This window comes from Betta splendens, chromosome 15, assembly GCF_900634795.4.
Source record: "Betta splendens chromosome 15, fBetSpl5.4, whole genome shotgun sequence".
Lineage (NCBI taxonomy): Eukaryota > Metazoa > Chordata > Actinopteri > Anabantiformes > Osphronemidae > Betta > Betta splendens.
In genome coordinates this window covers 17,837,381-17,861,667 of record NC_040895.2, presented here as the reverse complement: position 1 = coordinate 17,861,667, position 24,287 = coordinate 17,837,381, and the positions used below count along the sequence as shown (strand labels likewise).

The 24,287-nt window shown below is 48.6% G+C and overlaps 4 protein-coding genes across 7 annotated transcripts; 1 reads left to right on the top strand and 3 right to left on the bottom strand.

Annotated features, from left to right (window-relative positions):
- Positions 1-8,742: 8,742 nt before the first annotated feature.
- On the bottom strand, positions 8,743-14,741 carry LOC114870370 (carbonyl reductase [NADPH] 1-like). The gene is made up of 7 exons (XM_029174881.3): positions 14,500-14,741; positions 10,593-10,707; positions 10,345-10,514; positions 10,163-10,270; positions 9,613-9,821; positions 9,147-9,200; positions 8,743-9,050 (listed from the first exon to the last, which is right to left on the bottom strand). The coding sequence occupies exons 2-7, from the start codon at positions 10,703-10,705 to the stop codon at positions 8,877-8,879; spliced, it is 828 nt and encodes a 275-aa protein (XP_029030714.1). The 5' UTR covers positions 10,706-10,707; positions 14,500-14,741; the 3' UTR covers positions 8,743-8,876.
- A 691-nt stretch (positions 14,742-15,432) lies between these two features.
- LOC114870369 (carbonyl reductase [NADPH] 1-like) lies at positions 15,433-17,673 on the bottom strand. The gene is made up of 8 exons (XM_029174880.3): positions 17,624-17,673; positions 17,334-17,455; positions 16,810-16,924; positions 16,562-16,731; positions 16,380-16,487; positions 16,103-16,311; positions 15,960-16,013; positions 15,433-15,874 (listed from the first exon to the last, which is right to left on the bottom strand). The coding sequence occupies exons 1-8, from the start codon at positions 17,656-17,658 to the stop codon at positions 15,701-15,703; spliced, it is 987 nt and encodes a 328-aa protein (XP_029030713.2). The 5' UTR covers positions 17,659-17,673; the 3' UTR covers positions 15,433-15,700.
- On the top strand, positions 17,473-20,764 carry setd4 (SET domain containing 4). 2 transcript variants are annotated; one of them, XM_029174870.3, is made up of 13 exons: positions 17,473-17,522; positions 17,646-17,735; positions 17,837-17,932; positions 18,098-18,135; positions 18,417-18,505; positions 18,696-18,932; positions 19,009-19,068; positions 19,149-19,278; positions 19,412-19,586; positions 19,660-19,738; positions 19,907-19,987; positions 20,110-20,233; positions 20,318-20,764. In XM_029174870.3, exons 2-13 carry the CDS (start codon positions 17,660-17,662, stop codon positions 20,471-20,473), a joined length of 1,341 nt encoding a protein of 446 aa, XP_029030703.1. In that variant the 5' UTR covers positions 17,473-17,522; positions 17,646-17,659; the 3' UTR covers positions 20,474-20,764. The 2 variants fall into 2 exon arrangements, with proteins under 2 accessions (XP_029030703.1, XP_055358815.1); XM_055502840.1 differs by lacking the exon at positions 20,318-20,764 and having other exon boundaries at positions 19,907-19,989; positions 20,107-20,233.
- Positions 20,765-20,971: 207 nt separating this feature from the next.
- cryzl1 (crystallin, zeta (quinone reductase)-like 1) lies at positions 20,972-24,062 on the bottom strand. Of its 3 annotated transcripts, none has more exons than XM_029174872.3 (13): positions 23,857-24,062; positions 23,587-23,664; positions 23,406-23,478; positions 23,276-23,320; positions 22,976-23,044; positions 22,662-22,795; positions 22,454-22,565; positions 22,330-22,350; positions 21,993-22,091; positions 21,788-21,903; positions 21,549-21,654; positions 21,421-21,466; positions 20,972-21,224 (listed from the first exon to the last, which is right to left on the bottom strand). In XM_029174872.3, exons 1-13 carry the CDS (start codon positions 23,920-23,922, stop codon positions 21,128-21,130), a joined length of 1,062 nt encoding a protein of 353 aa, XP_029030705.1. In that variant the 5' UTR covers positions 23,923-24,062; the 3' UTR covers positions 20,972-21,127. The 3 variants fall into 3 exon arrangements, with proteins under 3 accessions (XP_029030705.1, XP_029030707.1, XP_029030706.1); XM_029174874.3 differs by having other exon boundaries at positions 23,406-23,513; positions 23,857-24,028; XM_029174873.3 differs by lacking the exon at positions 22,330-22,350 and having other exon boundaries at positions 23,857-24,061.
- Positions 24,063-24,287: the final 225 nt, after the last annotated feature.

Genomic DNA, 24,287 nt, shown 5'->3' with positions numbered 1-24,287 from the left:
CTGTGAAAAGCAAACAAAAACTTTATGGATCGTTACTGATACATCACAAGAAAAACAAACTGTTGTCCTTTTAAATCCAAACATTTTTCCATCAAAAATAGATAAACGCAGTTAACAGAAAATCGTGTTCAAGTTTCAAAAAGAGATGAAGAAAGCAAAGCGGTCATTAGGAAAGAATGATCTGATTTAACTCAAAGCTTTCTAATCCTTTAAACAGTCACGAGTGCTGTGGTTTTCAAAGGATTGTGTTTTGAGTAGCAGCCTTTGAATATAGCAACAAAATGTAAAGTGTTGCACGTAGAAGAGGGTAATGAAGCCGTAGAAGCCATCATGAATACATTTTGCAATTATGAGCCTTTTCAAGACGCTCAGACACAAAACAAAACGTGATGACGGTGGAAAATAAGGTAAATTCTTCAAGTCCTTTTATTCTTCAGGTCTATTGTGTTACAATGAATAACATTATAGCATTTGGATTAACAAACGTGTCCAGCTAAAGCCCAGCTGTAATTACAGTTTGGTCGTCACTGGGACCTCCTGAGTGTTTCATGACTCATCCCTGCAGCAGGGGCTCATGACCAGAGCCTCCTAGAATGAATCCACCCTGATGTCCTCTGGTCACATCCCCTTCTGCTTGTCTTTGTTTGGCTTCTCTCACCTCACACCTTGTACCTACACTCGGCCGCTCTGCATCCCAGCGCCGCGTCACAGATCGCTGTCCAAACACAGGACGCCTCCCTCCTCGTGACTCTGTTTACCTTCAGACCTGTTTTACGAACTGTTTGCTTTATCTGCACATGGACTCGCTCACATCCTTGAACATGGACCGTTGTCTGCGCTCGCATTGCTTTCTCTGCTGGTATCAGTCTTCTCCGTATCAAACTATTTGCTTGTGTGACGACACTTAAGCCGTCCATTATTTACACCACTAGCAGTGGGTGAGTGAATTCACCTGAACCAGCTGTGAAATCGAACCTGTTGATCCCTGTCACATCTTGACTCTACTCAGTCCTCGGAACTCCAGGGCTCTTACTGTATGTGGTCCTATTTGCATTCACTCTCTTTAATGGCTTCTTTACTAATGTATACTATGAAGGCTTATGTGTCTGTAAGCAGTGCACATGGCAGTTTAAAGCCTGTGCTGCTCAGAGGTTAAGACCTCACTGACCGTTCAGGCAGGAGGAGCTGAACTTTACCCAGAATTCCCTCTGGCATATGATGATTCCTATAGCATTTAAATGTCACAAATCGCAAAGCGATATGCGCTGCGCTTCTAGAGCATAATCCCACAGTGGTGTTCCCTCCTCACACACTGAAGATAAGTGCACGTTCATGTGGCATTACAAGAGCAAGGATTTAGGGAAAAGGCAGAGCAGCACTCACGATCTGTTTGATATTCAACAAAGAGGAGACCTGTTACCCCATACAGTAAAAGCCGGATCATTAGTTGTCACTTTTGTCTATTTCTTATTCATTCAGGCTCTTCAGTGTCTGTGGAAGTGAAGCATGAAGACCGTGGGAAGACTTATCGGTGCAGAGAGAGATTTTTTCTTCCCTTTTTACACGGCTGACTGTTTGTGTGGGCATGTGGGTGTGTGTGCGCTCAGATCACAGTGATCGTGACTTTCAATAACTGAGCTCTGACTTGCTGCGTGATGCCTGCGTGTCACTGGTTATATAAGTGATTGCTGATTGCATAGATGGGTGTAATTGGGTCATTTTTGTTCCGTTAAATTAGCTTTGAAGATCTGTACTTGATTGGGAAAGTAAACAAATATTAAATGTATAACATTGGTTTATCTGTTTGTGTGAATGACGATGTGCTTGACCCATGAGACAGGTCCACCGTATCTCACTGAAGCTTCTTCACTAAGGTGATGATCAAGTCAACTCAAATGCACACGTGAAGAAGTGCTGCTTTAAACTTCTTTTCTTTCTACTGCATGACCTGTCTCCAGTTTTTGGGGATTTCAAACTGAAAAGCATTTTGAAGGCTGAATTTGCTCTTAGAGCGCCTGCACTAGTTTCTAGATGAGATGGAGCCTGTGTGTCAGAGCCACACGCTAATAGGAGTCTCACATAAAAGCAGCTCTGCGCATCTCTATCTGCATGACAGTCAGTCACTCATCTTCGCCTTCTATCACTTAGCGCTTCGGAGCGGAAATAGTGGCCTAAATAAATAGTGGGGGTTTTGTGAAACAGGTCATTTTCTACCCATCACTGTGCTGCAAATAAAACACCGCCTGACTGATCTACAGGAATAAACCCTACCGCATTTAGCTCTGCAGTGAAGTGCTGTGGTGTGTTAGATACCTGCCCAGAATGGCATTACTTCAGAGTACTATCAACGGTCTCTCAATTTAATATTACATAATCACTCTGGCTTTTATGTCAGTAGCACTAGTTCACTAATTAATACAGAAAATGTAGGTCCCAATAAAGTTGTAGCTGTGATTAAATCAGGGGACAATATGATATTATCCTGTTTTGTTCTCTAACATCTGTCTCTATATACATTTAAAACCAGCTCTGTGGAAAGAAAGCTTAACCCTGCTAGATTCCATGATTCCTCCCCTTCCTGCTGTTCTTCCTTCTCTAACTGCTCTGTCGGGTCGTCTCACCTGTGCCTTCTCTGATTCGCTAGAAACTCGGTGGTCCAATCACCAGCAGTAGGTTTCCCTCATACTGGAAGCATTTGTTTCTCCAATCAAGCCTCAATGCTCGCAGCCATTTTGAAGTCTGCTGGTTCTTCTCTGCTTCAAATGAACATTTTCTCTTTTTTTATTCATGTAGTTCATTTGCCATTCAGAGTTTTCTAATGCAATTCCTCAGCTGTAGTTCTGTGCTGGAGCCGTCCCAGCAGTAGGACAAAACCTTTAGCTCTTAAACCATAATATCATGGCTTTGAACATAACACCATGCAACTCAGACTGATGTTTTCTTTTATGACACTGTGGCTCCAAGGCTGTTTCTTGACAGTATGAGGCGTCAGCTACATGTTGGGGTGCAGAGACTCGCTCCACAGCAGGAAACGTAGCATAATACCCTCAAACTGCAGGACGTCGGACTCGCCTGTCGGTGCTCCAACACACTTTTATCTCTACTCAGCAAAAACCATCAGTGTTCACTGACGTGTGAAGAAAATATATAAAAAAAGAGATGGTGCAAGTGTTCACCACATCAAAGTAAACTTCACTGCCCCAGAGGCTGTTTGAAGGAACAAACAAGTTTTTAATCAGCACTTGACAACAAGAGTAATCAGTTGCTCAATAATCAAGACTTATCACCAGAGGATTTTCGGTGCAGTTACTGACATGATGACCACAGCAGCTCCATCACAGAATTGATTTTCTTCAATTGAGTAATTAGAAATTGGTGCAAAAGTAAATCTATCTAATCATTCAGCTGTAGCATTACGCATGAGGAGTGTGGGGGAAAACGGCCATGCCTGTGAGTTGTGATGGAGATTGTTTAGCCTGTAATTACCCTTTCTTCTTTTCACATTATCATGATTATTTTTTATACTCTTCAGATTCCCAAGGGTTCCCAGAAGATTGCCTCAGGCTTTAGAGCACAGCTCACAAGGAATTAGATGTCTTAACAGATAATGTACCGTGCAGGCGCAAAAAGAAAAATCCTGGAAGCATTGTTTTCATTTAGCAAATATGTATAGACTCAAAATCCATGTAGCTTTGGAGGAAGCGACCGTCTGACAGTTTGGGTGATGTCTTAGTTTCAGAGGGGTAGCATCACAGTCAAAGTGAAACGCTTACGCTGGAGTCGAATCAAATTTAATAATGGACTGTCTCTGATCCAGTAATCCAGAGTCAAAATAGAAAAGTCCAGACGAGTCAAAGTGCCTGGCACAGATTCTACCGACGAGAGGAGCCAGTTGGCTAATGTGTTTGGTTTGTCTAAATTATCCGTTATTACATTAGATCGAGTGCTGTGCAGAGCAGAGAATACACGAACACGTGAGCTTAAACTCACTCGCAAAATAGTTCATTGCCCTGAACTGTCTCTGAAGAAAAAGGATGCACAAACTATCAGCCCCACTGATTCATGGCCTTATTCACCTGCACAGTGTCACATAGTGTAATAGATACACGCCACCGTCATGGCCTAACACAACTACAGACGCAGCGCGCTCATGCTGTTGTCAAGGCGTGTTCTTCTCATCCAGACACATAGCAAATGAAAACCACCTTTATTCTTCCGCCGTTAATCCTTCCTCATTTTGGCACCTAATTGTTCTGTTGTCACACCTGTGCTTGTATAAACTCACTGATCTCTATTTAGTTTCTCTCTGCAGCATCTTTATCACTCTTTTTTCAAAGCATGAGCTAATTTTGAAGGTATGCCTACAAAAGAAACCAACATCCTATTATCTCCACCTGTCGCAGAAGAATTGAGGTTCGAGGCTAAAACAGCATATTCAGAGCAACAGCTGCTCTCGTCACAATTGATGAGAATCAGCTGGCACTCATTTTTGGGAACGCTGTTATTCACTTACATCCAATAACACTGGCACTTGGTTAAACCTGGTTAATCAACAGATACACCTGTGTACTAATTAGACATTTAATGCTCGTCCATTAAAAGGTCCGTTCTGCATCTCCCCAACTTCCTTGACAACACACTCCAGTTACATTTTTATGTCAGGTCATCTGAATAAAATTTAGGCGCGAGTAAGAACTTCATCCTGATTCTTCACCACTCACTTGTGGTGAAGAATGACGTTCTCAGCAGGAGCCCTACTTCAAAATCTTTCCAGAGCTCAGAAATAGACTCGTCACCACATGAAAGCGTCTGCCCTGAATTCACACTTTAATAGGTTTTACGGGTCCCAGCAGAAGGTTTTCAGGCTAATAAATGCAGTAAATTGTACTCTCAAATGACAAAATTAGATAGATGTACATTTATTTAATCCAGTGAGCATGAAAACACATGTAGAAGATCAAAAAACTCTAAAGGTTAATAAACCAGTGGTGCTGCTGTTTGATCTGTGTTGGAGATTTGTCATTATTGACTGATACTAGACTTGAAGCCCTGAATGCAGTATTCTGCCTAATGTCTTCTTTATAACAGCATACCAGAACTCAGATCAGGTTGTGTACTATAGCTAGTATGCTGGTATTGGTGAGTTTACTGGACGTCTGCTTATGGGCACATCCATTATTCAAACCATTTGTCCTCTAGTGTTATGAACGTTCTTCGAAGGTTTTGTGTATCTGTAAAATACATAAATTAAACCCTGAAGTGGGCTTGTTTATTTTAAGTTTAGTTTTTTTTTATTGGTTTCTACTTCAACCAGAAACAGCAGTGTTTTTGTTCAGCAGTAGAAATTCTGGCCATGTAATAAATTTCACTCATCCTTTCCACCAATTTCTGATTTGTCCAGCTTTTGTTCCTGCTTTGTGCTGCTAGTGACGTGTGTGAGCTAACAGGGAAACAGGGTGTGATTCAGATAGAACACTATCAAATCCAAAGCCTTGGAAACCAGATGCATTAAATCTGACCTTGTAAAACATCAAACTGTGAGTATGTAATAACTAACAACCGTTTAAGAGCGTTATCATACACAGATCACCGTGTAGCATTTAAAACAAAGCACGTGCAGTTTCTGCCCTTGTCCTTTAGGTGGTGTCACTTTCCTACATCTTGTTCAAACGGTGTCTGTTCTGAACACCTTCTCCCTGCTGTGGATCTTACACTCAAGCTGATGTTGTCATTTTTTCCATGCTCCTGCTTCCAGGCCTAAGAGAAGCTCGGCTCTGTGTACAGTCAGCACGGCCCTTTCCACCGAGTGGGGTCTGGTGCTGGAAGGACAGGCCTCAGGAGTGACGCGCAGCCTTCCCGCGGCGCTGACGGGTCGTTTCAGTCCAGCGTTCCGTCTGTGCGGCCGCTCCACTCTGGTGCGGTGTTTGTGTCCGTGCAGAGAAGGGAAAAACTCACTGACTGGACACATTTGTTGCAGAGAAGGAGAAACAAAATGGCACAAACGCAAGATTTGAACTTGGCTGTCTCACGTTTTAAACACAAGATTTATGCCGACGTTCAATCACGAACCCTCAGTCTCAAACTAACAGGAGCTGGATTCAAGCAGGAACCCTCAACCTATAAACGCTGATGCCAGATAACGTCATTTATGAAAGGACTCCATGTTCCACAAACAGAAGCGCACACAGTGGCTCTTTTCTGGGGGCTGTGTGGCATCAAATCCTTTTGATTTATTTATCAAACTTTGACAGAGTGAGTGAAGCAGGAAGCTCATGCTGAGACCCCAGCGGCAGCAGGGAGCCGTTCAAGCTGTACAGCTGTACTGACATCTAGTGGCGGCCAGTGGCGTTGCCTCACTGGAACCTGCACCTCAGGTTCATGCTCAACGAGGAGGCTTCTCCTGTGCCAGATGCCCGTTCAGTGCAGAAAACTTTTTGAAAATAAAATCCTATGCTCTGCATCACACTTAATCTAACGTTGCCCTAATTAAAAGAGTTCCAGAATGGAAGTAACAAACATGCCAATGAACATTAAAAAATTAAAAGATGCTAAGAAGCTTAAGTCTTAATGTTTGTGTCAGGATTCTTGTGATGTTTTTTGGGGGGGTATTAGTGTCCATGGTTGTGTCCTCACATAGTGCAAGAGAGAAGCCATCAAACCAGGACAACAGCAGGCTGTGAAGGGATTATCAGAGAAGTCTGAATAATTAGTGCACGAGGATCACTACGGCTTTTTACTGTCACACAGAAGCTCGTAGCCCTTAATTACTGACTTATAAGCTTTTATAACTGCAGAATAGGTTCCATGGCCCCTTTTATTACTGACTGATTGTGTTATTGACTCATCAGCTGATAAAATTCAATTAGCAGTCCTAGCTGTGATCAGCCCTAACCAAGGCTCACTGTAATTAGTAATAATTATCATTATTTAATCCATCCTGTCTACTGTCACACAGGTGACAGTATTAGTGATGTGACCGTGTTCATTAAGCAGCGGTGGAGAAACAAACGCTCCGGTCCATCTTCACCATGTGCTGCATGTGAACTGCGTCGCTATCGATCACCGCCTGCGCTGTATCACTGGCTGTTTTCCAGCACTCTGGGAATTGTCCGCTGCAGGATCAATAACGTAATTATATTGCTCGTGCCGTAATAACAGCTAGTGATAACGTGGTCACTGTGATAATAAAAGCGCCTGTGTGATGGGGTTTCCCTTGGCAGACAGCAGGGATTAGAGGATTATCATCTGCCCCCCGGTCTCTGGTCATCTCTCTGTCTCCCTCGCTTTGTGGATTAGTTTTATCTACAAGGTAATCAGGGCTTTGCTGGAGTCTGACAGGACTACAACTCCCACAGCCACACACAGCATACACCGAGGCTTCGCTGCCTGGCAGCCTGCTGCTACCGACTCAAAGGCTTAAAACAGAAGAGAGGGGCGAGAGAGATAACGCTATCTGCATTTCCATAGGTGCGTTAAGAAGAAGTCCTGCTCTTATCACCTAAAAACAATAGGAAACCGGCTGAATGAGACTTTAATAAATGCTAATAGTATTTTGATTTTCTTCACACAGTGGGGAAGACATCATAATCCATCGCTGTGCTGAACACCTGAGGGCAAATTAAAAAATTACTGGTGATGGAGAAGGTGGAACAGGTGAACTGTTGTTTCCCTGCTGTTATAATATGAGGTGGATAAAAATAATGAATCTAAAGGTCAATGCAAAGATTAAATGTGCAAAAGATGATTTCTCACTAGGAAATAGACAACTTATTTCATAGACTTTAATGAACTAATAATCTTTCTGCAGAGGCTTAAATAAAATATTCAAATGTGTAAATAAAATCCTGAAGGAAATTGCATCACATCCTGTATTTGTTTAGTAAATGTCCCACTCAGAGGACGACTCGTGCCTGTGCACGGTCCCCCTCAATCACAAAAAATAGAGTCAACTAAAGATTCTTCACATGTTGTCGAAGATTTTGAAAGACCAGAATATTTAGAATCAAATTTCACTGTTGACTAGAACGTGATCAAACACTGAGCAAATCAGATCCACTGTCTGAGCTTTGAGGCCCAGGGCTGTCCCTCAGAGGCAAACCACTTCAAAAATCTAAAGCCTAAGATTTTATAAATATTTACTTAAACTAAATGAAAAGAATAAACTCAAATTGGAGTAAAGTGAAAGTATCATGAAACAGTAGTTTATTATACTTCTGTACTTGGTTTCCATCATTTAACCTGACATATCTTCATTGGCCACCAGGTGGCGCCACAAGAACACTAATACAAATGCAAAGATTATAAGGACTATTTAAATTTTTATTTTTTTTTTTAAATGGCCGTTCTTGTCCGGAGGTTGAGACATTTTGGTCCGTGCTCGTCTGACGCAGCAGCCGACATCAGGCGGACTCCACCCGGGACCACGAGACAAATACGAACCCAAGGGAAAGCGGCGCAGTGTTGATCCCATCCGTGGACTCATCCACAGAATAAAAGGAGCAACGTCCAGTGTTTGTGAGAACAAGACAATAACTCTGTCAATGACTGTTCCAACACAGAGAAGAAGAAACTCACCTTCAGCTGGTTCTGACTGAAGCAGAGGATCGGGAGGAAACGGTGCGTAACGGAGTGCAGGAAACATTAGTGTGAGAAGAAGCCGTTGACTGGAAGGAGGAAGAGGAGGAGGAGGAGGAGGAGGAACGACGAGGAAGCCTCACAATGAGGTACCCGACTCCAAGCACCCACAGTAAATATGCACGTTTATTTCTGGCAGTTTTTTCATATATTTAAATACATTGAGTATTTATTTTCATTTGGTCTGAACTCTGTAATGCCAGTGATGGAACACAGCCTTTTAAGCGGAGGTGACGGTCTCTTCACCACGGCTGCACTTCTTTGTCCGACACGAACTTCCCGTGCGGCTCCGCGGCTCCGGGCGGCAGCAGGGCCAGGTAGACGGGCGTGACAGCGCCCTCCTCTGGGGACTTTGGGGCCTTGGGACCGGCCATGTCCGTGCGCACCCACCCTGGACAGCAGGCGTTCAGCAGGATCTGCAGGAATAATGTGGAACACGTGTCCAGTCACATTATCTGCACGTCCAGGCTGCTGCGGAATGAAGTGAAAGTCAGTGGGTGTTGAGTTGTTACCCCGTCATTGGGTCTCTGCTTGGACAGACGGCGAGCCAGGATCATGGACAAGACCTAAACACACACACACGCACACGCACACACGCACACACGCACACACACGCACACACACACACGCACACACACGCACACACACGCACGCACACGCACGCACACACACACGCACGCACACGCACGCACACGCACACACACACACACACACACACACACACACACACACACACACACACACACACACACACACACACACACACACACACACACACACACACACACACACACACACACACACACACACACACACACACACACACACACACACACCAGTCTGGGATTAGATGAGGGAGCCATGTTCATCAGTCTGCTAGCAGTGACGCTTGGTGTAGACGGGTCCTGTTCTGGGTTCCGGTTCTGTTCTGGTCCTGCAGTGACAGTGAGGCCGTGGTGGACACAGCGCCAGTCGTACCGTGAGCCCGGTCTTGGACACTCCGTACGCGGTACCAGGCCATCCCGCCTGCTGGTGCTCGCCTGCTTTGGCCAGGTCAACGAACTGCTGCATCAGCGCCACCAGCTCCTCCTCTGTGATGTCCTCGCTGCGGAAACGCTGCTGCAGAGTCGGGCTGCACTGGTTCAGAGTCCGGGACCCGACGAAGCTGGAGACGTTCACCACGCGACCTGCAACGCAGAGCAGCCGTGGGTTCCTGAGGCGACGGAGACGTGTCTGACACGGCTCCAGTTTTTATTTATGTGGATGTTCACTCTGGACCAGTGTCTTTGTGCTGTTGAGCCAAACGTTTAACAAACTTAGTGTTTGACCTTTGCTTCTCAGATGAGTCCCCGTCTAAAACACCTGCAGACTGAAGAACACTTTATAATTATACTGTAAACATACCAGAACTAACAGTCAACTATAAAAGGTTTTTAACAACAGGCTAATAAAAAAAACAGCCTAAATGAACAGCACTGAGCTGTTCGTTAAAGCAGCAGTCGTCCACGCGGCGCCGACGCGCGTTCACCTCCAGGTCTGATGATCGGCAGGAAGTGAGTCAACACGTCTCTGGTGGCGAAGAAGTTGGTTCCGAGGGTCACCTGGGCCTGGACCGCGAACGGAGCCGTGTCGGCCACTGCAGAGAGACAGAGACGTGACAGCCGCCCCCTCGTCCAGGGCTCAAACGCGCTTCATGAAGTCCCGCTCCACCTTTGAACGCGATCCCAGCGTTGTTGACCAGCACGTCCACTCCTCCGTACTTGTCCTTGAAGTAGGCGGCAGCTGTGGTGATGCTGTTCAGGTCGTTGATGTCCAGCTGCTGGAACAGAGGCTTCAGTCCCTGTGAGGCCAGAGACTCCACGGCTGCCTGACCGCGAGCGCTGCAACGGCAGGAAACGTGACGCTAGCTTCAACCGAGGCTCAGCGGCTTCTGGACCGGACACACATACGGAACCTACGCGTCTCTGGCCGTGAGGTAAACGTCCCCCTGGAAGTGCTCACAGAGAGACTGCACGATGGCCAGGCCGATGCCCTTGTTGCTGCCCGTTACCACGGCAACCCTGGGGGACATGTCTGTTGATACGGAGACGTCAGTGAACGTCATGCTCTCAATAAACGACGCTGGAAAACGTATTAATCCAAAGAAACTCACAGGTGATCAGCTGAACTAAGTACAAACCTGCCATACGTCTTATTGTCAAGCACAGACACAGACTTATTTTGTGGCTCGGTGGCTAAACCACGGCAACCCTGGAGCCCAGCAGCTGGAGCCCATTTGGACCCCAGCAGCTGGAGCCCAGCAGCTGGACCCCATTTGGACCCCAGCAGCTGGACCCCAGCAGCTGGAGCCCATTTGGACCCCAGCAGCTGGAGCCCATTTGGACCCCCAGCAGCTGGACCCCATTTGGACCCCAGCAGCTGGAGCCCAGCAGCTGGAGCCCATTTGGACCCCAGCAGCTGGAGCCCATTTGGACCCCCAGCAGCTGGACCCCATTTGGACCCCAGCAGCTGGACCCCATTTGGACCCCAGCAGCTGGACCCCAGCAGCTGGACCCCATTTGGACCCCATTTGGACCCCAGCAGCTGGAGCCCAGCAGCTGGAGCCCATTTGGACCCCAGCAGCTGGAGCCCATTTGGACCCCAGCAGCTGGAGCCCATTTGGACCCCCAGCAGCTGGACCCCAGCAGCTGGAGCCCATTTGGACCCCAGCAGCTGGAGCCCATTTGGACCCCAGCAGCTGGAGCCCATTTGGACCCCAGCAGCTGGACCCCAGCAGCTGGACCCCAACAGCTGGAGCCCATTTGGACCCCAGCAGCTGGAGCCCATTTGGACCCCCAGCAGCTGGACCCCAGCAGCTGGACCCCAGCAGCTGGACCCCAGCAGCTGGACCCCATTTGGACCCCAGCAGCTGGACCCCAGCAGCTGGAGCCCAGCAGCTGGAGCCCATTTGGACCCCAGCAGCTGGACCCCATTTGGACCCCAGCAGCTGGAGCCCAGCAGCTGGAGCCCATTTGGACCCCAGCAGCTGGACCCCATTTGGACCCCCAGCAGCTGGACCCCAGCAGCTGGAGCCCATTTGGACCCCAGCAGCTGGAGCCCATTTGGACCCCCAGCAGCTGGACCCCATTTGGACCCCAGCAGCTGGGGCCCAGCAGCTGGAGCCCATTTGGACCCCAGCAGCTGGACCCCATTTGGACCCCCAGCAGCTGGACCCCAGCAGCTGGAGCCCATTTGGACCCCAGCAGCTGGAGCCCATTTGGACCCCAGCAGCTGGAGCCCATTTGGACCCCAGCAGCTGGAGCCCATTTGGACCCCAGCAGCTGGAGCCCATTTGGACCCCCAGCAGCTGGACCCCAGCAGCTGGACCCCAGCAGCTGGAGCCCATTTGGACCCCAGCAGCTGGACCCCATTTGGACCCCCAGCAGCTGGACCCCATTTGGACCCCAGCAGCTGGAGCCCAGCAGCTGGAGCCCATTTGGACCCCAGCAGCTGGACCCCATTTGGACCCCCAGCAGCTGGACCCCAGCAGCTGGAGCCCATTTGGACCCCAGCAGCTGGAGCCCATTTGGACCCCCAGCAGCTGGACCCCATTTGGACCCCAGCAGCTGGACCCCATTTGGACCCCAGCAGCTGGACCCCAGCAGCTGGACCCCATTTGGACCCCATTTGGACCCCAGCAGCTGGAGCCCAGCAGCTGGAGCCCATTTGGACCCCAGCAGCTGGAGCCCATTTGGACCCCAGCAGCTGGAGCCCATTTGGACCCCCAGCAGCTGGACCCCAGCAGCTGGAGCCCAGCAGCTGGACCCCAGCAGCTGGAGCCCAGCAGCTGGACCCCAGCAGCTGGAGCCCATTTGGACCCCAGCAGCTGGAGCCCAGCAGCTGGACCCCATTTGGACCCCAGCAGCTGGACCCCAGCAGCCGGAGCCCATTTGGACCCCTGCAGCTGGAGCCCATTTGACCCCTGCAGCTGGACCTCAGCAGCTGGAGCCCATTTGGACCCCAGCAGCTGGACCCCAGCAGCTGGACCCCAGCAGCTGGACCACAGCAGCTGGACCCCAGCAGCTGGAGCCCATTTGGACCCCAGCAGCTGGACCTCATTTGGACCCCCAGCAGCTGGACCCCAGCAGCTGGACCTCATTTGGACCCCCAGCAGCTGGACCCCAGCAGCTGGAGCCCATTTGGACCCCAGCAGCTGGACCCCAGCAGCTGGACCCCAGCAGCTGGACCCCAGCAGCTGGACCCCAGCAGCTGGACCACAGCAGCTGGACCACAGCAGCTGGACCCCAGCAGCTGGACCCCAGCAGCTGGAGCCCATTTGGACCCCAGCAGCTGGACCCCATTTGGACCCCAGCAGCTGGACCTCAGCAGCTGGAGCCCATTTGGACCCCAGCAGCTGGACCACAGCAGCTGGACCCCAGCAGCTGGACCCCATTTGGACCCCAGCAGCTGGACCTCAGCAGCTGGACCCCATTTGGACCCCCAGCAGCTGGACCCCATTTGGACCCCAGCAGCTGGACCCCATTTGGACCCCCAGCAGCTGGAGCCCATTTGGACCCCAGCAGCTGGAGCCCATTTGGACCCCAGCAGCTGGACCCCATTTGGACCCCAGCAGCTGGACCCCAGCAGCTGGACCCCATTTGGACCCCAGCAGCTGGACCCCATTTGGACCCCAGCAGCTGGAGCCCAGCAGCTGGAGCCCATTTGGACCCCAGCAGCTGGACCCCAGCAGCTGGAGCCCATTTGGACCCCAGCAGCTGGACCCCAGCAGCTGGAGCCCATTTGGACCCCATCAGCTGGACCTCAGCAGCTGGACCCCATTTGGACCCCAGCAGCTGGACCTCAGCAGCTGGAGCTCATTTGGACCTCCAGCAGCTGGACCCCATTTGGACCCCAGCAGCTGGACCCCATTTGGACCCCAGCAGCTGGACCCCATTTGGACCCCTGCAGCTGGACCCCATTTGGACCCCAGCAGCTGGACCCCATTTGGACCCCAGCAGCTGGACCCCATTTGGACCCCAGCAGCTGGAGCCCAGCAGCTGGAGCCCAGCAGCTGGAGCCCAGCAGCTGGACCACAGCAGCTGGACCCCAGCAGCTGGAGCCCATTTGGACCCCAGCAGCTGGACCACAGCAGCTGGGGTCCAGCTGCTGTGGTCCAGCAGCTGGAGCCCATTTGGACCCCAGCAGCTGGACCCCATTTGGACCCCCAGCAGCTGGACCCCATTTGGACCCCAGCAGCTGGAGCCCAGCAGCTGGAGCCCATTTGGACCCCAGCAGCTGGACCCTAGCAGCTGGAGCCCATTTGGACCCCAGCAGCTGGACCCCAGCAGCTGGACCCCAGCAGCTGGAGCCCATTTGGACCCCAGCAGCTGGAGCCCATTTGGACCCCAGCAGCTGGACCCCATTTGGACCCCTGCAGCTGGACCGAGCCCCGTGTGGAGTAGAACTGGGCCGTCTGACAGCGACCATGCGGCTCACATTCGGCTTCGGCTGCTGTTTACACCTGCAAACCGTCAGTCAGACTCGTTCCTCACGTTCCACGAACCGGAGTAACCGACGCTGATGTTACGTAATTCACGCAGACGAGCGCGGACCTTTGTCTCCGTAACCGAGACTCGCAGCGCGCTTTGATTCCAACTTCCACGAGCCGCAACGTTGGTCTCTCATCGGCCTTTAACTGAAATACGAACCGAATCCATTTACGTTTGATCAGAAGCGCTTCCTGTTTCCTCGTGGAAACGCATTCCCAGAGTTCGTTGGGATTTTCCTCTCTTTACGTAACAAAGTCCGCACGTGCTTCGAACTAAGCGGCTTCTGTGTGAAACAGCGAGTTGCGCTGGGTTCGGAGCAGAATCGGAGCGTTCTCACCTGGTGGTGAATCTTCGGACCTGAAGTGGAGCTGCAGAGAAACGAGCCGCTGCTCAAAGGAACTGGACAGAAGAATGCGCGCCGCCGAGCGCGTGGCGGGAACGAGCGCGGGTTTGAACCACGCTGTTGTTTAGGTTCGTTTAACAGCCAGAAATGCACGAGACACCTTTAAATCAGAAAACTATCCACTAGAATAGGTTCATGTGTTCCTCCGCTTTAATACAGCTCAGGTCTAAAACCGCGTGTGTGAAGATAATTATGTGGTCAGGATAAATTACTACTAACAGTAGATTTGTGTACAAGCCTGCATGTTGCGTTCAGGGCCTCGCCTGCCGTTGGTAAAACTCAGATGTGTGGCTTCATAAAGGTCTGGCCCTGGTTTGGGTCTAACGGGGAGGTCTAATCTGTCACATGAGACTCTGTGATGTTTTCCAGTCGACTTTGTGAACTGGTGCCAGTGGAACCCCCTCCTGATCAATGCAGGGAAAATAAAGGAGATGGTGGTGGATTTCCGCAGACGGCAGCCTGCTGTCATCCCACCGATGCACATCCAGAGGAGGGACATCGACTGGGCTGCACTCTGGACACGGTGCAGGAGGTGGGTGGGAGGTGGTCCAGGCTAAACCCACATCCACCCTGGACCCGGACTCTGGAGCAGCTTCAGTGACAGACTGATTCATCCTCACTGTGTGAAGGAGAGGTATCGCAGATCTTTGCTACCTGCTGCTGTCAGACTGTATAATCAGAACTACATTCACTCACCCACTGCATCAGTGGTTACCTAGTAATCTGCTCTGTAATATCTGCAACTCTGTAAATAAAGAATAGATATAAAATAATGCACAATTTGCAACAACTTTTCTAAATTAAATGCATTTGTTCATTTAACAACTCACAGCATCTCTTACTAAAGAAAAAACACAAGATCGCTGGTTTAGTCGGAGAAGCAGTTTATTGTGTGGCCCAGTTAACTTTATTTTTGCAAAGCAAAATATAAATCTTTATTCTTCCGAGGCAAAATGTAACAACAAATAGCCAGCACCCTTAAGATATCACACACAATTATAGCTGCACTGAACCTGCTTGACACAACCACACGCTGTCCATGTGCGTGAGTACAGCTGTTAGCTGCTTGATTCATCTTGCTAATATATCAATGCTGTTTCCAGATGTGTCAGATGTAAAAGTTACACACATCCCTTCACCACGGCTGCACTTTTTTGTCCGACACGAACTTCCCGTGCGGCTCCGCGGCTCCGGGCGGCAGCAGGGCCAGGTAGACGGGCGTGACAGCGCCCTCCTCTGGGGACTTTGGGGCCTTGGGACCGGCCATGTCCGTGCGCACCCACCCTGGACAGCAGGCGTTCAGCAGGATCTGTGAACGAAAACAGCATGTGCAACATAAATGTGGAACATGTGTTCATGGAAACAAAGAAGAAACACTATATTTGAGTTGTTACCCCGTCACTGGGTCTCTGCTTGGACAGACGACGAGCCAGGATCATGGACAATGTCTAGAAACATGAACACACCCTCTGTCAGTGTCCTCATTGAAGCAAATATGACAGTGGACGTTAAAGTGTCGCTGAAGGGTCAGTCGTACCGTGAGCCCGGTCTTGGACACTCCGTACGCGGTACCAGGCCATCCCGCCTGCTGGTGCTCGCCTGCTTTGGCCAGGTCAACGAACTGCTGCATCAGCGCCACCAGCTCCTCCTCTGTGATGTCCTCGCTGCGGAAACGCTGCTGCAGAGTCGGGCTGCACTGGTTCAAAGCCATCGATCCGGCGATGCTGGAGACGTTCACCACGCGACCTGCAACGCACAGAGGACGCTCAGAGTTGTGTTCAAAGACAGTCCACGCGGCGCCGACGCGCGTTCACCTCCAGGTCTGATGATCGGCAGGAAGTGAGTCAACACGTCTCTGGTGGCGAAGAAGTTGGTTCCGAGGGTCACCTGGGCCTGGACCGCGAACGGAGCCGTGTCGGCCACTGCAGAGAGACAGAGACGTGACAGCCGCCCCCTCGTCCAGGGCTCAAACGCGCTTCATGAAGTCCCGCTCCACCTTTGAACGCGATCCCAGCGTTGTTGACCAGCACGTCCACTCCTCCGTACTTGTCCTTGAAGTAGGCGGCAGCTGTGGTGATGCTGTTCAGGTCGTTGATGTCCAGCTGCTGGAACAGAGGCTTCAGTCCCTGTGAGGCCAGAGACTCCACGGCTGCCTGACCGCGAGCGCTGCAACGGCAGGAAACGTGACGCTAGCTTCAACCGAGGCTCAGCGGCTTCTGGACCGGACACACATACGGAACCTACGCGTCTCTGGCCGTGAGGTAAACGTCCCCCTGGAAGTGCTCACAGAGAGACTGCACGATGGCCAGGCCGATGCCCTTGTTGCTGCCCGTTACCACGGCAACCCTGGGGGACATGTCTGCCCATCGCATCACAGACATAGAACATAACATTCAGATAAGAGCAGGTTCCAGCAGCATGTTTATTATGTAATCTGCTATGGACGTATGTTATCGATCACCAGGAGAAACTGCTGACGCACAAAACCGGTTTGAAACATGAAACCCGCCTTCAATGTCAAAGCTACTCATACCGAAGGTTCTCACTTTAGTGTTTAAAAGGCACAGCTGGCTGTAGTACCTGATTGGTTCTGGTACTACGAGTAGCTTTCCACACTACTTGGTTCGTGTAAACCAGAACCCCCAGAACCAACGTCACCTGTGCGTTTTCACGTAACAGAGCGACACGTGCTCAACAAGCGTAAAATCCTAACGTCTAACAACAGGCTGATAATTCGTTGTATGTAACGTCAAACGGAGGATTCTTACTTGAAACAGAGCTGCGTGGACACGAAGCTGAAACTGCAGAGACGAAGCAAAACGAGAGGCATTTGAGGGACGTCTGCGCAGCGTCACTGCGCACACCCGGAAAAACACGCCAACCACGTGGTCTGAGGGACAGTGAGGAGGCTTCAGCGTTTTCTCCGAGAGGGCGAAATTAATAAAAGCATGACATAGGTCCTGTGGATTTTAACTGCAAATATACTGTTGTTAGAAACTTTATAGAGATTTATATAGAGAATAGAGCGGCTTTAATTTCAAGCTTATAAACATGTTACCGATGTTGTTTCTGTGCCTCAGGTCCACATAGCATAATGGGCGGTCGCTGCCGTCGCTCTGGACGAGCAGCGAGAAGGAGGAGGCAAAAAAAAGAAAGCGGCACTCAGTCAGGTAAAAGCCAGTGTCGATGCTTTCTAAAGGTTGTCAGCTTTCTCAGATGATCAGTGTTGCTCTTCTGGTTCTCTCACTCTTATCTCTCTGGGTCCCTGCAGTCTCTCTGTGTCATCAGCTGCAGTATGTGCGGCTGATGAAGTTTCTCCACCAGCGAGGATTCACCTCATCCCTCCTGCAGCCGGTTTTCTTCACTGGTACAGCCTCACATGTTTTACGTAACGCGGGGCTTTCATGTGCAGGGCCTGTTCAATAATTAGTTTATTACTGCATCACAATATGAAAAGGTTAAGGGATTTACTTCTATGCCTGTTAAAATGGCTACTGCAGCTGTGTGTTTGTCACTTCTCTCGTCTTTGCAGACACTGACAGAGGTCTGCAGACTGTCCGAGCTATAAAGGTAAACCAGCACAGACCAGAGTATCTGATAAAAACAACCACCAAACCGCTGGATGTACAGTTAACAAGTTGACAATTAAGTCATATGTTTAATTATTAAAATATTAATTTTGTGGCTGAAAGTTGATCAGTAAATTTATCACTCAGCCACAGATTATTGATGTTCTTCTGTAGATATTACTGCTTCAGTGCTTCTGCTATTAAATGTTCAGATATCTAGAAAGGTAAAACACTGTAATTAACAACACACCTGCTCTGCTCGTCTGCCTTGTTCCCCGTCAGCCTGGTCAGCTTCTCATTTCCCTGCCGGAGTCGTGTCTCCTCACAACCTCAACTGTTTTGGACAGCTACCTGGGACAGTATGTCAAAAGGTAAACAGACACGTCCTCATTAGAGATGAAATGTAAAGTTCTGGAAGTGTGGACAGTTTCACAGTAACGACAATGAAGTCAGACTGTATGTAGGAATTGTCTAATAAATGTGCTGATCTTCTAAAGGTGTATACAAACGCATGAAAATGTTCTGAGTTGGACAAAGCTGTCATGAATTCTCTCTTCCCAGCTGGAACCCCCCGATCTCTCCCCTTCTGGCTCTCTGTGTCTTCTTGGTGTGTGAGCGACACCGAAGCGAACAGTCTGAATGGTTCCCTTACATAGAGGTGCTGCCCACCTCCTACACCTGCCCTGCATATTTCACAGATGATGTCATGGCCGTTCTGCCCAGCTGTGTTCAAAGGCAGGCCTTAGAGCAGCGGGAGGCAGTCCGGGGCCTCCATTCCTCCAACCAGGACTTTTTCAGGTCAGTGCTGCAGGAACTTGCTGAGCTCGGTGGGCGACTGGGGCAACAGCATTTCACGTTGTTTCTTCTGATGCAGGTCACTGCAGCCAGTCCTGAGTCAACCGGTGGAGGAGGTGCTGACATATGAAGCACTGAGGCACTGACACACACCAGTTTACATTAAAGCCCAGGCTTGAGCTGTTCGTCTGTCATTGAGCTGCTCCTCTCCTCCTGCAGGTGGGCGTGGTGCAGTGTAAACACACGTTCTGTGTTCATGTCACAGCCACCCTCTCACTTCCTGTCTGGACTCGATGTTTATGCTTTGGCCCCGTTCCTGGACCTGCTCAACCATCAACCTGCTGTCCAGGTAACCTTTGCACTGTGATTACCACACACCTGTCTGTGAAGGCCTCAATGAGTGTTTATATGTAACATTTGCCTTATTTTAGTTTTATTAAATGAGACAATTAAAGAAAATAACTTGTTTTTTTTTTCCTTAGGTAAAAGCAAGCTTCAATAAAGTGACAGGATGTTATGAGATCAGGAGCGTTTCTGGAACCCTGCAGTACCAACAGGCCTTCATTAACTACGGCTCCCATGATAACCAGCGCCTGCTGTTGGAGTACGGCTTTGTTGCCCCCTGCAACCCCCACAGCGTGGTCTATGTCGATTCAGGTAAAAAGCCCCGGAATTTTAAACATAAATGTTTCTTCTGTCCTGCAGTATTTAGGATTTTCTTCGCCTTCAGATCTGCTTTGTGATGTTTTGAGGAGCGACAGAGGTTTAGCTCAGAAAATGAAGTTCCTCAGAGAGAACAGCTTTCTGAAGTAAGTGACTTTGACTTTCTAATACTTCCCTTCTACATTTTGTGGAAACATTCAACTTCTCTGCCTTCACCACAGTCTGAGTTATATACAATATAAAACAACTAAAGCTTAGTGCAACATTCTGTATTAGTTCTTCCTCCAACGGTGCTTTTGGTTTCTCCCTGTCAGTAATCTCACTGTATCCAGTGAAGGCCCCAGTTGGAGGCTGATGACAGCTCTCAGACTGATGTCTCTGCCACAAACACTGTAGTAAGTCGCAGTAATCCCTTCACATTTAACTTAATAAACTTTTTTCTGAATCCTCCATGTGAATCCTTTAATTGGCTTGTATTTGCACTATAAGTTAGTGTGTGTCTGTGTGTTTTGGTGAGTCACCACTGGAAGGCGGTGTTGCTTGGTCAGATGGTGTGTGAAGACAGGGAGCGCTGGAGCATCCAGACAGCCCAGGCTCTGTGTCAGCAATTACTACAAGACACACACAGAGCTCTGGACAAGGTCTATACGCGCACACACCTCACCTCATCCCAGATTAATGTCCCAGGAAGCAACACATTGCCTCAATTTGTATTCTGTGTGCAGATCTCCCACCTCCTGTGCCAGTGTGATCAATCAACCAGGGATCAACTAAATGTAGTCAGGTCACTGCGACAGGAGGAGCGGTGCATCCTGGGAAGCTGTCTGAAAGTGCTGCAGGGAATGCTGAGAGAGCGTAAAGAAGTTGTAATGCCAACCTGATGCTGAGCTGTAAGATGACATCTGATCGGTGCTCTGACCTGCCACTCACTGTGAGAAGCAGAGCCCTTGGTGGCTCAGTGGCAGAGCGATGGTTTGGGGAGCGGAAGGTTCAAACCCCCACCAGAGCACCAAGTGTGTCCTTAAGGAGACTTCTCACTAGCTCCCCGGGCACCTTGCATGGCAGCCCACTGCTCCCCAAGGGGATGGGTTAAAAGCAGTAGACGAATTTCATTGTTACATTGTATGTGATAATGACCAATAAAGGCTTTCTTCTTTTTCTTCTAAACTGGTGACACTGAGAAGCCCTCATGTTCTCATCATGCTAGTTGAAATTTACAGCTTTTAGTATAATATTTTTTAGTAAGTATCACAGTGCAAAATAAAAATCCAGCTCTTGATCATTTCTAATAAGGAGTTCCAGGATTGCTGTTATGTTTAAATGAAGTGTGTCTGGATTCAGTCAAATTAGTGATGTTGTAAATAAATATAAACCAGAACTTCAGTTGGTGTTTTAGTCCCATAATGCATCATTTAATTTTCAGTGTTGGCCCAGTGGCAAGAAAATAACAGTTGTCCTAAAAAGATGAGCGAAAATAGAGTGGTCCCATGAATTATGGGCTGTGCCAGCATCCACACACGATGTGACTCTTATGGTCAGAGTTGAACAACAGCCTTCGTCCTCTGGTGGCGCTGGACGGCCTCCATGGCAACGGTGGCTTCGTAGCGCGGGACAGCCTCCTCTGGCTGCGGTCTGGAGGGACACATTGGAACCAGACACTGCATTATGGAGTGAGCATTTTGGGGGGAAAGATGATTTTGGTGGTGTTCACCTGACAAGGTTTTAAGACTATAAGGTCAAACGTAAAGACGTCTGAGTCTAACACATGAACACAGGATTACTTTCCCACTTAAGTTTGTTCAATCAGAGAATAGTTGTGTTACTGTACCTCAGGACTCCTGCTGACATCTTCTCCACTGTGTCCTTCAAAATATCTGCAAAGCCTGTTAAGGACTTTAAAGCCACCATGTATTAAAGGAATATGTTTGAAGTTTACAGATTATGAGCACAGGATACGGAGATATCGCCCTTGCTGAGCGGATGAAGCCGTCCAGACTTCAGGATTGAGGAAAGACACAGAGGCTGATTTTAAGTGTAGTAATCTGCAATCTGGAGGATCCAACTGGACATTTATGAAGACAAAGAACATTCAAAGCTGCTGTTAGTTGTGTGCACATCAGCTTCAGTTTGTCTGGATTCAATATTTAAACACTTTAAATGACACAAATTGACTGAATGAGGAAAAAAAGTCCCACCTGCAGATCTTGGTGGGACGTGACCCAGTGCCCCCCCACTGCCAGCACACTGATGATGTCGTGTTTGTGTGGAAGGAACTTTGTCCCTTCAGACTCCTCACCATCTTGCAGACGAACTAACCACAGGGAAAAAGCACACGTAAGGTTGCAACAGACGCCCAAAGGCTGCTGAACATTTTTATCTGTGTAATGAAAACATTTTTACCTCCAGAGTCTATGATTATATCCAGTCCCAGTCCTCCCGTCTCCTCCAGCACCACTGACAGCAGGTCTGATGTTCCACTGTCCACTGGAATAACCCTGGCTTCATACATGAAGGTATGAAAAACAGACATCATGTGTTAAATGTTACTTGTTAGTAAAAACAAAAATACTTTTGGATTGGATTCTAATTAGATTTGGGGAGTTGACATTTGTTTATGTTAACCACATGGTTTTGTAATTCTACATCCCTAACTCAAAAAAACAGTGTAATTGGGTGAAAATAAGGAATTCAGAAAGAAAGAAAGCGTGTAAATTAGAAAGACAGGAAAATATCTCACCTACTAAAGGATTCTGAACGCCTGAGGAAAGAATGAAGCAGATGAAAGGAAACAAAGACAAAAAGGCTGACCTTGGATCAGAAAAGACCAAGCACTACGCCAACCTTTAAATAACTACACAGACCTACGCTGGGCCGAAGCTGCTCCAAGAACGACCGTGTCTGTGGCGAGTGGGACGTGGTCAGAACCTTCACTCCGTGGTAACACGCCAGCTGGATGCACATGAGGCCAAAGGACTGAGGGAGGAGAGGAGCTGGGCTCAACACATGCCGATCGGCTCAATGTGACTTTACTGAGAAGCAAAGGCCTTAAATCCCATTGTTTCTACATACGCTGGCTCCATCCATGACCAGCAGCGTGTGTCCAGCCGCCATGCGAGCGTGCGTGTGGAGAGCAGTGTAAGCATGAAGACCGTCACGCAGGGCTCCAGCAGCACACACTGAGCTCAGCTTCTCTGGCTTCTGAACTGGAGGACGTACAGCAACAGAAACACTGTGACATGTTTGCAGAATTGGATTTTACTTCTTTTACCTTATTTTAATCATATGTAAAGTGGAGAACAAACACTATGTCTGTCATCCTTCAGGACAAAGTGCAGCATTTGTAATGGTGAAGGTAACGTAACAGTTTAGACTGTGTTTGCTACCTAAATACTGTTCATCTATGTCAATGGCATCACAGAGTCCAGAGCAGGGAGAGTCCAGAGGAAGGATACCTGCAAAGGAAACAACCATAACAATGTACATTTGGTAATATGGACATAATACCATTATAATCATGCAAAACTACACAGTAAATGATGTTCTCTTGTTTTTTGTAACTATAAGATAACCACTGTTAAATATACATGATCTGTTAGCAGTTGTTGTCAAAACCTGCACAATGTTAAAACTTGAAAATTATCTTAGAAAGCTTCATTCAAGTCATGTTGAGAAACGTTTCGTACCAACAACCTCATCATCAGGCTGGAAGGAGGAGACCTTTGGGCCCACTGCAAAAAACAAAACCACAGCAGGACACTCACGGCCTCGTTTTCCTTGAGAACACTGGTAAATACGTAAAAGCTGTGTTTTGACCTTGCACAACGACCCCAGCCACCTCTCTGCCAACAGGAATCAAATCTCTCTGGATCCCTACGTCGCTCAACAACTGGCGTTCAGGACAGACGAGCAGAGGAGCTGTCACTGGTTATTACACGTAAAAGGTGAAGAATTGAAAAACAACGCTAATACAACGCTAAATACATTAAATCAGTACCTTCAGGTCCAGCGGACTGAGTCCACATGCTTTCACCTTGACTCTGACCTGGTGGCTGCCTAAAACCTCTGCAACACTCTGTTACACAGACAAACATAGAAACACAATCAGTGTTTCCACAACAGACAAAGAAGGAAGGCGGTTGAAATCAGAAGCCTCACTTGTAACACATGCACAAAACACGATGCCCTGATCGAATACTGGACAAACTGATGCACTCGCCTTTTCACCTGCAGGGTGATGACACTGAAAAACAAAACACAAACTCACCGTTTCCTGAATAACGAACTTGGGCTCAGCATCGCTCACACCAGCTCGGCAATATAATCCTTTCATAGTCGTACACGTTTTAATCAAACACTTGTCACAAACCTCAAAATGTATATTTATTAAATCTGAGTTTATTCAGAGGTACAGCTGCTCTCCAGTTGCTGCTACACTGTGCTGATCCAGTCAGCTGACGTGTTTCTTCTTCGTGTACGTTTCAGCTGGTCGTGTTATGACTTTACTGCCCCCTAGAGGTTGTATCACGCACCACATGTACTCATCTGTTTATATAGAGTATTAGTACTTCAAATGAATTCATTTATATGGATTATTTATTGGTAATTAGTAATAATTAGTTATTATTTGTATAATAAACCCGTCACTCATAGTTCAGTAACTCTATTGTTCAAACCGACGCACTGCCTTTAAATTAT

Bases quoted from the DNA above. Each gene is read 5' to 3' on its own strand.
- LOC114870370 (XM_029174881.3), bottom strand. From the start codon at position 10,705: ATGTCCCCCAGGGTTGCCGTGGTAACGGGCAGCAACAAGGGCATCGGC. The intron at 9,201-9,612 runs GTACGACTGGCG...GTGTGTGTTTAG, and splicing joins TGTCCAAGACCGGGCTCACG to GTCTTGTCCATGATCCTGGC. The intron at 9,051-9,146 runs GTAACAACTCAA...TTATTCCTGCAG, and splicing joins AGCAGAGACCCAATGACGGG to ATCCTGCTGAACGCCTGCTG.
- LOC114870369 (XM_029174880.3), bottom strand. From the start codon at position 17,658: ATGCTATGTGGACCTGAGGCACAGAAACAACATCG. The intron at 16,925-17,333 runs GTAAGAATCCTC...TGCGATGGGCAG, and splicing joins TCCACGCAGCTCTGTTTCAA to ACATGTCCCCCAGGGTTGCC. The intron at 16,014-16,102 runs GTACGACTGACC...TCATGTTTCTAG, and splicing joins TGTCCAAGACCGGGCTCACG to ACATTGTCCATGATCCTGGC.
- setd4 (XM_029174870.3), top strand. From the start codon at position 17,660: ATGGGCGGTCGCTGCCGTCGCTCTGGACGAGCAGCGAGAAGGAGGAGG. The intron at 18,506-18,695 runs GTAAACAGACAC...CTCTCTTCCCAG, and splicing joins CTGGGACAGTATGTCAAAAG to CTGGAACCCCCCGATCTCTC. The intron at 19,988-20,109 runs GTAAGTCGCAGT...TGTTTTGGTGAG, and splicing joins TCTCTGCCACAAACACTGTA to TCACCACTGGAAGGCGGTGT.
- cryzl1 (XM_029174872.3), bottom strand. From the start codon at position 23,922: ATGAAAGGATTATATTGCCGAGCTGGTGTGAGCGATGCTGAGCCCAAG. The intron at 23,321-23,405 runs GTCAAAACACAG...TGTTTTTTGCAG, and splicing joins GGCTGGGGTCGTTGTGCAAG to TGGGCCCAAAGGTCTCCTCC. The intron at 21,655-21,787 runs GTGGGACTTTTT...ATAAATGTCCAG, and splicing joins CGTCCCACCAAGATCTGCAG to TTGGATCCTCCAGATTGCAG.